This window comes from Bombina bombina, chromosome 6 (assembly GCF_027579735.1).
Source record: "Bombina bombina isolate aBomBom1 chromosome 6, aBomBom1.pri, whole genome shotgun sequence".
NCBI lineage: Eukaryota > Metazoa > Chordata > Amphibia > Anura > Bombinatoridae > Bombina > Bombina bombina.
Window position 1 is genome coordinate 1,054,318,672 of NC_069504.1, and position 12,239 is coordinate 1,054,330,910.

General features: G+C 37.1%; 1 protein-coding gene and 1 long non-coding RNA gene across 2 annotated transcripts in view; one reads left to right on the forward strand and one right to left on the reverse strand.

Moving 5' to 3' along the window:
• The window catches only part of LOC128664141 (uncharacterized), a 326,605-nt gene extending 322,683 nt beyond the window's left edge, over positions 1-3,922 (forward strand). Inside the window, exon 4 of the long non-coding RNA XR_008402924.1 lies at positions 3,814-3,922. This is a non-coding gene — a long non-coding RNA (uncharacterized LOC128664141). The remainder of the gene's footprint in view (positions 1-3,813) is intronic.
• The window catches only part of CACNA2D4 (calcium voltage-gated channel auxiliary subunit alpha2delta 4), a 1,345,448-nt gene that overhangs the window by 1,062,589 nt on the left and 270,620 nt on the right, over positions 1-12,239 (reverse strand). Inside the window, exon 5 of the mRNA XM_053718853.1 lies at positions 4,106-4,268. Coding sequence (XP_053574828.1) covers positions 4,106-4,268 — 163 coding nt within the window. The remainder of the gene's footprint in view (positions 1-4,105; positions 4,269-12,239) is intronic.

The following is a 12,239-nucleotide window of genomic DNA, read 5'->3' on the forward strand; positions in this document are numbered from 1 at the left end:
TTGGGGGGGGATCAGGGAGGTTGGGGGCTAAGGGGGGCCCTACACATCAGAAGAATTATTATTATTTATTTATTTTTAAAAAAAACTAAACCCCCCCAAAAAACTTTTATTTTAGTACTGGCCGACTTTCTGCCAGTACTTAAGATGGCGGGGACAATTGTGGGGTGGAGGAGGGAAGGGAGCTGTTTGGGAGGGATCAGGGGGTGGGATGTGTCAGGCGGGAGGCTGATCTCTACACTAAAGCTAAAATTAACCCTGCAAGCTCCCTACAAGCTACCTAATTAACTCCTTCACTGCTACACATAATATACGTGTGATGCGCAGCGGCATTTAGCGATCTTCTAACTACCAAAAAACAACGCCAAAGCCATATATGTCTGCTATTTCTGAACAAAGGGGATCCCAGAGAATCATTTACAACCATTTGTGCCATAATTGCACAAGCTGTTTGTAAATAATTTCAGTGAGAAACCTAAAATTGTGAAAAATGTTAAGTTTTTTTTTTTTATTTGATCGCATTTGGCGGTGAAATGGTGGCATGAAATATACCAAGATGGGCCTAGATCAATACTTGGGGTTGTTTACTACACTACACTAAAGCTAAAATTAACCCTACATGCTCCCTAATTAACCCCTTCACTGCTGCGCATAATACAAGTGTGGTGCGCAGTGGCATTTAGCGGCCTTCTAATTACCAAAAAGCACCACCAAAGCCATATATGTTTGCTATTTCTGAACAAAGGGGATCCCAGAGAAGCATTTACAACCATTTGTGCCATAATTGCACAAGCTGTTTGTAAATAATTTCAGTGAGACACCTAAAATTGTGAAAAATTTTAAGTTTTTTATTCATTTGATCGCATTTGGCGGTGAAATGGTGGCATGAAATATACCAAAATGGGCCTAGATCAATACTTTGGGTTGTTTACTACACTACACTAAAGCTAAAATTAACCCTACAAGCTCCCTACATGCTCCCTAATTAACCCCTTCACTGCTGCGCATAATACACGTGTGGTGCGCAGTGGCATTTAGCGGCCTTCTAATTACCAAAAAGCAACGTCAAAGCCATATATCGCTGCTATTTCTGAACAAAGGGGATCCCAGAGAAGCATTTAAAACCATTTGTGCAATAATTGCACAAGTTGTTTGTAAATAATTTCAGTGAGAAACCTAAAGTTTGTGAAAAAATTTGTGAAAAAGTGAACAATTTTTTTTATTTGATCGCATTTGGCGGTGAAATGGTGGCATGAAATATACCAAAATGGGCCTAGGTCAATACTTTGGGATGTCTTCTAAAAAAAATATATATATACATGTCAAAGGATATTCAGGGATTCCTGACAGATATCAGTGTCCCAATGTAACTAGCGCTAATTTTGAAAAAAAGTGGTTTGGAAATAGCAAAGTGCTACTTGTATTTATTGCCCTATAACTTGCAAAAAAAGCAAAGAACATTTAAACATTGGGTATTTCTAAGCTCAGGACAAAATTTAGAAACTATTTAGCATGGGTGTTTTTTGGTGGTTGTAGATGTGCAACCGATTTTGGGGGTCAAAGTTTGAAAAAATTGTTATTTTTCCATTTTTTCCTCATATTTTATAATTTTTTTAATAGTAAATTATAAGATATGATGAAAATAATGGTATCTTTAGAAAGTCCATTTAATGGCGAGAAAAACGGTATATAATATGTGTGGGTACAGTAAATGAGTAAGAGGAAAAGTACAGCTAAACACAAACACCGCAGAAATGTAAAAATAGCCTTGGTCCCAAACGGTCAACAAATGGAAAAGTGCTGTGGTCACTAAGGGGTTAAAGGTCGGGAGAACATGATTCGCTGTAGCCAGATTACAAATTGAGTGCAAAATATCGCTTCCGCGCTCAACTTAGTAATACCAGTGCACGCAAATGTGTGCTGGTATTACAAATGAGGTGCAATGTGACCTCGCGTTCAGATTGCAGGGAAGCTTCCATAGGCTCCAGCACAGCGATGGGCAGCAAATATAAATATATATGAATATTTACATATATATTTATGTGTTAATCCGCCCGTTTATGGGTGCGGGATAAATTAGCGCTCCACTTGTAATCTAGCCTGATATTTTTTTATAAATATGACACAAGTACTCTCTGCTGAGTCATGAAATGTATAATCATACAGTGATGCTAAAGACTTAAAGGGACATAAATCCCAAATGTATTCTTTCATGATTCAGACAGAGCATGTGATTTTAACTTTCAATTTACTTCTATTATCTAATTTGATTCATTCTCCAGGTATACTTAGTTGAAAACAATATCTAGGTAGGCTCAGGAACAGCAATGCATACTGGGAGCTTGCTGCTGATTGGTGGCTGCACACAAATGTCTCTTTTCATTGGTTTATCAAATGTTTTCAGCTAGCTCTCAGTAGTTCATAGCTGCTTTCTCAACATAGAATACCAAGAGAGTAAAGCCAATTTGATAACAGAAGTAAATTGGAAAGTTGTTTAAAATCACATGTTCTGTATGAACCATAACATTTGGGGTTTCATGTCCTTTAAACTAGTCCTGCAGTCTGAAATGTTTGATCATCACAGTACAAAGGACAGATATAAGTTTATGGGTACAACTTGCGTATATGAGTAATTGCTCATCCTTTGTTTTTAGAGAAGACACTGATCTTAGGATAAAGACTGATAAATAACTATACAACCAGGCCACTAAGAATGCTTGATTGTCACTAATTGTCCCCCCTTACAGCTGATCAACACAAATAATACACAGGACAGAGTCACTGGTCACTGCCACTTCTGTGCCATAGGAGTTTCAGAACAATGGCAAAATTAGACAGTATAAGGAGTGGCTAATCTTACCCCTTCTGTGTCATGAGAATGGCTGATCAATGGCACAATCTGCATGGAGTGGCTGATCTTCCTAACAACTACATCCTGCAAACTGGAGGTTTTATTGTTAAAGGGACAGTCAACACCAGAATTTTTGTTGTTTAAAAAGAAAGATAATCCCTTTATTACCCATTCCCCAGTTTTGCATAACCAACACTGTTATAGAAATACACTTTTTACTGCTGTGATTACCTTGTATCTAAGCCTCTGCAAACTGCCCCATTATTTCAGTTCTTTTGACAGACTTGCAGTTTAGCCAATCAGTGCTAACTCCTAGGTAACTTGATGTACATGAGCTCAATGTTATCTATATGAAACACATGAACTAATGCCCTCTAGTGGTCAAAATGCATTCAGATTAGAGGCAGTCTTCAAGGTCTAAGAAATTAGCATATGAACCTCCTAGAATTAGCTGTAAACTAAGAATACCAAGAGAACAAAGCAAAATTGGTGATAAAAGTAAATTGGAAAGTTGTTTAAAATTACATTCCCTATTTAAATCATGAAAGTTTTTTTTGGACTTGACTGTCCCTTTAAAATACACAATGCAAGGCATTGCCAGCGTACTCAATGCACTTATCTATAGAATATAAAATAAATGTTGCCCAAAACAAATCCTTCATTCACCTGAGTACCCCATCTAGTCTGAGGTAGTAGCCAAGAAGTCCAATGTTCCATCTAATGGTTAAGGTTCTCCTTCATAAGGAATCTCAAAATTTCCTCTGCAGCCACATCTTACTGTAAACAGATTTTAAGTATCCAATAGGTTGCTTGTCCTTGGACCTTCAAGGGAGAGTGCAAGACGGAACATTGGACTTCTCGGCTGCTACCAAAGACTGGATGGGGTTACTAAGGTTTGTAAAGTTTATTGTATTATAACAATAAAATCCTTGAATCAGAGTTGCATGTCTGTTTTGGCATTTTAGGTATTTTGTAACATTGGATACTGGAGAATGGAACTCCCCAGTAGAAGAGAAGCAGCATGTGATCGAAGGACTGAGTATGAGTAGTGATTTTGACACATTTGTGGAAACCTGGATTATTTGAAGAACCTCAAAATGTGTTGTATAGTGGTGACTATATTAATTTTGATACATTTGGTATAGAGTTACACATTTTGTACACTGATCGTGGTATCAAATAGAGAGATCTTGGTCATTTTTATTTGCATTCAGCTGCATTTCTATAGCTGTTAATGATATCCCTCGTGAATCTTACCTTTGTTATACACGTTGGTAGGCAGCTGTATGTTGCTAAGTGACGTATTCACCCTCAAGTTATTGAAATGCTCGTTGCTCTCCAAAATAAATTCATTGCCGAGTTCCACATAATTATCATTCTCATCCTTCTCGTTAATGCGCACAGAGTTATAGTATTCAAACTGCAAACGGAAGGGATGAACCAATGATGAAGCAAACACAATTTTAGCAAATTTTAACACCTGCAGAAGCAATAACATAAATCCAGCTAAGAAAGCAGGAGGCCAGAACAGTCATATATAGTATGGAGAGAAAGAAGTACAGCAAAAACAGGAAGACATGGCAACACAGGCAAATAAAAAGGTAAAAAAGGAGACGAAAGGCATTTAGAGAAAGCCTGATGAAACGGCCTTTCCAGCCGAGAAACGCATTGCTGTTGTTTCTTTTACAATAAAATACGGATTATTTTATACCTGTTCTGTCCTGTGTTCACAACATTACCAATCACCACCTATCGCTAAGAGTGACTATCTAGGCTTTACATCCATCTCACTCCAATACTCACAGTGGTATTGGTGTGTTTGGAGCTATACGGAATCATCAGAGGCGCTTGGACTGCCGACTGCCCATTGGAGGTCACTGAGTGACGTACACTAGCCGAGGTGTGTCTGTCGGGTGACCCTGAACAGTCCCGATCCGCGCTTAGAGGCACGCCACTTGTGCCGCCTTGTCTGTGAGTATTTGGCACAACGGGGTGGAATGATTACGTGTGGGATTCTCACCTGTTTAGACCTACGATACTGTTTTATGTTTTGGCACCTCTCTTTTTCTCTTCCTTGTATTTAGAGAAAGATAAGCTATAATAGATTTAGAAGCCAAGAGGTAATGACTATTTCCTGAAGATGCAAGCGCACAAACATGCAGGCAAAGAAGATCACAGACAGACAAAGGGGTAACATCAAGCGCACACAAACACAAGACAAAGGCTAGTAGGCAAATGCAATGCCAGGTCATCATGAACAAGCAACAGCAGGCACAGACAATATGAGAAATAGACAGAACAAGCATACAGGCATGTAGACAGGGAAAAAAAGAACCACAAGGTCTACTCAAATCCATTCAAAGAACCAAGTGTTTTGTCTTTTCATAGTTTTTTTAGAATTTCAAATCTATTAGAAAACTCAGATATCATTATCGCAATGTGGTAACTTCACGCATACTGAGAGAATTCGATAGCGCCATTTCAATAAATCAGAAAACATTCTTTTAGCAGCTTTTCACTTGACTTTTAGATTTTATAACAGACTTTTTAAACCACTTACTTTTTTGTCTGCTTTGAACAGTTTATCTCAGCCCAGTTCATTTATTAATAAACATGTTTAATAAAAAGCTAAAAATGTCAATCAAATTACACTTTTAAACTAAGAAACTATCTACATAACTTAAAGTGAATGTAAAGACAAGCCTACTGCCTCACGGCATTGTATAGACTTTTAAAAATGAGGCAGAGTTTAATTCATAAAAAAAAATTATATTTATTTATTTTCTGAAATTTTTACCTTTTTACCGCTCCGCCAATAAGCGCATCTCTCCCACCCGCCATATTTTCTAATTGATTGACAGATGATGATTCTTAAAAAAACTAATCCTTGTTGTTATTACACTTTCAGCACATTTGCCCATCCCTACCTAAGACTCGACCCCTACAGTTAAGGCTCTGCCTACAAAACACATGGTGGCTCACATCAACAAGTCAACCTAGTCCCGGACAAGAAAAGAAAAAAAATTGGGGCGATAAGAATACTGAAATAAAAGGACACTAAACCCATATTTTTCTCTTTTATGATTCCGATAGAGCCTGACATTTTAAGCAACTTTCTAATGTACTTCTATTATAAAATTTTCTTTGTTCTCTTGGTATCTTTATTTGAAAAAGCAGGAATGAAAGCTTTGGAGCTGGCCCATTTAGGAACAGCCATGGGTGCCATATGCGTCCCCACCTATGCCTGTTTACATCTAGGGCTCCGGGAGACCAGTGTGATCTTCCAGAAGTTAGAGCGTTGGGTGGAGGAGCATGTGGCACTATGGCTAAGGTATGTGGACGACATCTTTGTTTTGTGGAAAGGAGACACCGAGTCAGCTGGTTGAGTTTGTGCAGGCACTAAACCAAAATGATAAGAATTTGTATTTGACATATAATATCAGTGATATGGAAGCTACATTCTTGGACCTTAAGATAACTAAAATAAATGGGATGCTACATACTGTTACAATATGAGTAATTGATAAATATGATCATATTATATATATATATATATATATATATGCATTTGTGTGTGTGTGTATGTATGTTTTATATATATATATATATATATATATATATATATACACACACACAGGACTCAAAATTTCCACTCTTTAATAGCCATTGGCGAGTGGAAATTTAATAGTAGCGAGTGAAAGTTAGTGAGTGAATGTTGAATCAACATTCAATCACGGTCTGAAGTCCGGTCGCGTGTTGTAAGTAGCAAAGTTAGCACTCCTATTGCAGCACTGACAAACACACATTTTGTGTCATGTGCTAAAAATATTACCTGAAGGGATATTATATATCCTAGAAAGGGCAACGAAATGTTATTAATCTAGGGCTGTAGAAACACCATTAGTGCTTATTTCTGAGAGGGTAAACGGGGGCAGAGAGAGAGAAAGATTGGAGAGGAAAATTAAAAGTGGAGCTTTTATTAGATTAGTGCGGGGGGGGGGAGAATAAAGAGATATGAGAGAGGGGAAAGAAAGAGTTTAAAGAGAAAATATGGCCTGAGAGATAAGGGAGAGGGTAACAATAGAGATTGAAAAGAGGAGGGAGGGGAGAAAGTTTTTTTTTCTTTTCTTTTTTTCTAATTGCTCAACATATCGTACAGAAAAAAAGAAAAAGGCAATGAGGAGCTAATAGTTGTTAAATCACAGCATGAAACCGAAATTGGTACAGTAAGTTGGAGCAAATAAAGAACATAGAAAATATCAATCTAATACAATTTTTTCACCTTTATTATTTTTTTTTTTCCCCTTTCTTTAATATCTGCATACTAACGAAGTTAACTTATACAACCTACTTTAAGCAAGAACAATAGCTTAACCGAAGATCTTCTGTACTAATCAAAACGTTGATTCATTTTATCTAAATAACAAACAAAAAAAAACAAAAAAATAATAAATAATAATAATAAAAAAAAATAGAAAACATATAAAGAAAAACCCCTCTCTCTCCCCCCCCTCGTCTTAGGTCTAACCTACTGCCCATTCCAATGGTAGTTCCTCTTCTTGAATCCAAAGGGTAAATAGATTGAATTTCCTTAAACTGGCAACCAGTTGTAATTGAACTTCCAGCGTATAGGATGTGATAATGGGAGAAAAGTTAGTTAAGAGGAGATAGAAGGGAGAGATGATAATTATTAAAAGAAAATCTCCAGGTCTGCTAAAACTGTCAGCACTCTCTCCACTCTCTCACTTTGACAACTTCCTATTTTTATCCAGCTGTTGTCTTACCCAGAACCACCAAGTTCATGTTGCTAACTGCTATGCACTTAATTTTGTTAATCTATTGTTGCATGTAGCATTATTTAATTTGCTATGGTATAACATAAAAAATATAAAAAATTACTACACAAAAATGTGTTTCACAATGGCAAAACATATGCAAAGAGGGGGTGGCGTAATAGGTGTTCTACGGGCAGGTAGTGGGTAGGATCAGAAGTGGTGAGTAACATATGACCTGAAATGTTGAGCCCTGTATATATATATATATATATATATGTGTGTGTGTGTGTGTGTGTGTGTGTGTGTGTGCATGTAATAACTGCTTAACCTAACATTCTCAAGGACACACCTGTTCATATACAGGAATAAAGCAATACATTCTTTTAGTTAAAACAAAGTCCATGTCAGAAGCCATGTTAACATAATTAATAGCCCAACTGGTGTCCTAACAAACAGCTATCCAAAAAGTCAGAAAGAGCTAGAAGTGCAGAGATACAAAAATATATATCTCAGACTATATAATATACTTCTCAGGAATTATAATAACCAATCACATTCTATAGCCAACCCAAAATGATGCCAAGCATCCACCATTATCCATTTTGGGAGGTATTAGCTGAAGAGGTCTGTCATTATAGGTATATAAGGTGTAGGAAAGAGAAAAGAAGGAGGAGGAGAGTAGTAGAGAAGGAGGAGAGGTTACAAGCAATAGAGTACCAGAAGTAAAGACAGACTTCTCACTGGGGCCCTAGAGGTAATTATATTATGCACTTACTTTATAGCTATAAGGTTGTTTTCATGTCTGTTTGCATTTGATGTAAGAAATTGTATGCAGTTATGTCAATGTGTTTTATGTAATGTATTTAATGTAACTCATTTTATTGGTTTCTAATAAGGAAGCAAAGAATTTTGTATTGTGTGAGAATTTTGGGTGCTGTGACTAAATAAAAGTTGTTATACTGAGCTGAATTTCTCACAAGCAAATTCTAATTGTTATTATTCAAATTAATATAAATATTGTATTCCAAAATTAATAATTAATCTTCAATAATTGGCGACCACGAATCATATTGTAGCAACAAAGGTCTATAGGAAAAAGACAGCAACCAACAGTTTATTACATGCCACAAGTAACCATCCAGAGATGTTAAAGAATGGGATCCCGGTGGGTCAATTCTTACGTTTAAAACAATGTTGTTCCACACAAGCTGGTTTAAGCAACAGAAATGGTCCATAGATTTCTACAGAGAGGGTACTCTAGGAAACAGATCAAAAAAGCTTGGACAAGGGCCATATGTACCCCTAGAAATCAGTTACTGTATGGAAATAGGGTGTCCCAAAAAGGGAAGAACCAAAGAAGACTAATCACACAGTACAATTCCCACTGGGGTAAACTATGGGGGATTTTAAATAAACATTGGCACATCCTAACTAGTGACAGTACATTAAGGGAACATGTATCTGAATATCCCCTACTAACTGCTAGGAGAGCACCAAGCATTTTAAGATAAATTGGTAAGAAATGAACACTAATTGACTAATTAGACAGCAGTAACAGAAGGGATGCCACCCATGTGGACATTGTGTTTATTGTGCTTTTGTAGAAAAATTTACAAGATGTAGTGCTGATACAACAAAATCAGCATATTACATTAATGAAAGAACTACATGCACCACCAAAAATGTCATTTATTTGTTACACTGTCCGTGCCCCAGATTGTATGTTGGTAAAACAACACGTGAATTGAAAAGCAGAATCAGGGAGCATAGGGATGACATAAAAAGAAGGTAATCAGGATAGCCCTGTTGCCAGACATTTCCAAAAATGTCACAGCTCTGATTTTTCACTAGTGAAGGTCTTTGGCATAGAGCACATCAAACCCAAAAAGAGAGAAGGTTACCTAGATAAAATATTGCTCCAACATGAGTCAAGCTGAATGTATAGACTCAACACCCTAGCACCAAAGGGACTTAATAAAAAAATAAAGTATTCTTGTTTTTTGTTTTTTGTAATCTATGTACACTCTTAATTAGGATATTAAAAGGCCTCTATAGAATAGGATCTCTACCAGAAATAACATGGGGTACACTATAAGGGGGTCATATTTTCAGTATCATGTGCAGATATAGAAATATGATCACTAAGCTTCTGTAACCATATTATTGAGTTAGTTTTACTTTGATATAAAGTACATACATTTGTATCTGAATTGGTGTCACCCATAGGTTGTAAATATGTAAATATAGATTGTTAATGAATAGGATACCAGAGTTAAAATTGTGCAATAGCAGAGAGCCCTAGTAATATACACGTAGGGGCGTGTAAAAAGTAATGAATGCAGAGTGCATTTAAAGCGAGTAGTCGCGGTAATTGTATACATCTGACGATGCCTCTATGCCACCCTTGAGGGGGAGGGGTGAAACGCGTAATGTTGGAAGTTTGGAATTGTGATATTGCACTCTATTGCTTCCAAGCGATGCTTATAGGGAATCAAGCAGGCTACCTTACCTATGTGATTGGCAAGTGAAGTAAAGCTGAGTGGTTTGAAGTCTTGCGGTGTTGGTATTGGTGAGCCAGGTGTCCCACACACAGCATAGGGGAACAGACACTACCAGTAAATGGCCTGTTAGAACGAGTGTCCTAAACCATTGAGGAACTGCTGGAACTGTCTGACTTTGGCATGTTACCGGAGCATGTTTGTTAACACTTGAGTGCCCGGTCTTTCCATCTAACCTTATCACAGAAATATTTTGTATATAGTGCTGCCTTGTCCTACTTTGGTTAGTGTATTATTATTCACTTTCACTTTCTTTTTGTAAGGGTATCACATTTCTTATGGGACTGTAGCACATATACCATCGCTAAATTCCTAACTTTTAACTGTGTGCAAAGTTGCTTAAAATCACATGCTCTGTGTGAATCATGAAAGAAAAAAATGTGGGTTTAGTATCCCTTTAAGCATCTGTTAGGTTCTACTTTTGCTTTGGACGCTTATCTTTTGTTTTTCCACGATGGTCTAGCAAAATCACTCAGAAAACTTCCTGGAAAAGCCTGTTAAATGCCAATGTTCTAAAAAAATATTGGCTAGATTTGGAGTTTTGTCGGTAAAGCCGTGCGTTGCTAACGAGCCTTTTTTTTCAAGTGCACCCTAGAATGTGAGGTCAATTCTATTGGCTCATCCAATCAGATTGAACTTCAATCCGATTGGCTGATTAAATCAACCAATTAGATTGTTCCTACCTTAATTCCGATTGGCTGATAGAATCAGCCAATCGGAATTCGAGGGACGCCATCTTGGATGAAGTCATTTAAAGGAACCTTCATTCGTCGTTAGTCCGTCGGAAGAAGAGGATGGCTCCGCGTCGGCTGGATAGAAGATGGCTCTGCTCCGCTCCGGAAGGAGGTAGATAGAAGATGCCACCTGGATGAAGATATCTGCCGGTCTGGATGTCCTCTTCTGCTCGGATAGGATGAAGACTTCTGCCGGTCCTGATGTCCTCTTCTGTCCCATCGGTGGTTGGCTGGCTGAAGATGGCTCAAGGTAAGGTGATCTTCAATGGTGTAGTGTTAGGTTTTTTTAAGGGGGATCGGGTGGGTTTTAGAGTAGGGGTGTGTGGGTGGTGGGTTGTAATGTTGGGGGGGGATTGTATTTGTTTTTTACAGGTAAAAGAGCTGATTACTTTGGGGCAATGCCCCGCAAAAAGCCGTTTTTAAGGTCTGGTAAAAGAGCTGATTACTTTGTAATTTAGTTTAGGGTAGGGAATTTTATTATTTTGGGGGGCTGTTTTATTTTATTAGGGGGTTTAGATTAGGTGTAATTAGATTAAAATTCTTGTAAATTTTTTTTATTCTTTGTAATTTAGTGTTTGTTTGTTTTTTGTATTATAGTTTAGTTTATTTAATTGTATTTTAGTTTAGATAATTGTAGTTATTTTATTTAATTAATTAATTTATTGATAGTGTAGTGTTAGGTGTATTTGTAACTTAGATTAGGATTGATTTTACACGTAATTTTGTAATTATTTTAACTAGGTAGCTATTAAATAGTTAATAACTATTTAATAGCTATTGTACCTAGTTAAAATAAATACAAAGTTGCCTGTAAAATAAATATAAATCCTAAAATAGCTACAATGTAACTATTAGTTATATTGTAGCTATATTAGGGTTTATTTTATAGGTAAGTATTTAGTTTTAAATAGGATTAATTTATTTAATTGTAGTCATTTTAGTTCGTTTTATTTAAATTATATTTAAGTTAGGGGGGTGTTAGGGTTAGACTTAGGTTTAGGGTTTAATAACTTTATTATAGTAACGGCGATGTTGGGGGTGGGAGATTAGGGGTTAATAATTGTAGGTAGGCGGCGGCGGCGATGTTAGAGAGGGCAGATTAGGGGTTAATAAAATTTATTATAGTGTTTGCGAGGCGGGAGTGCGGAGGTTTAGGGGTTAATACATTTATTAAAGTGGTGGCGATGTCCGGTCGGCAGATTAGGGGTTAATAAGTGTAGTTAGGTTGCGGCGACGTTGGGGGGGGCAGATTAGGGGCTAATAAATATAATGTAGGTGTCGGCGATGTTAGGGATAGCAGATTAGGGGTTCATAGCTATAATGT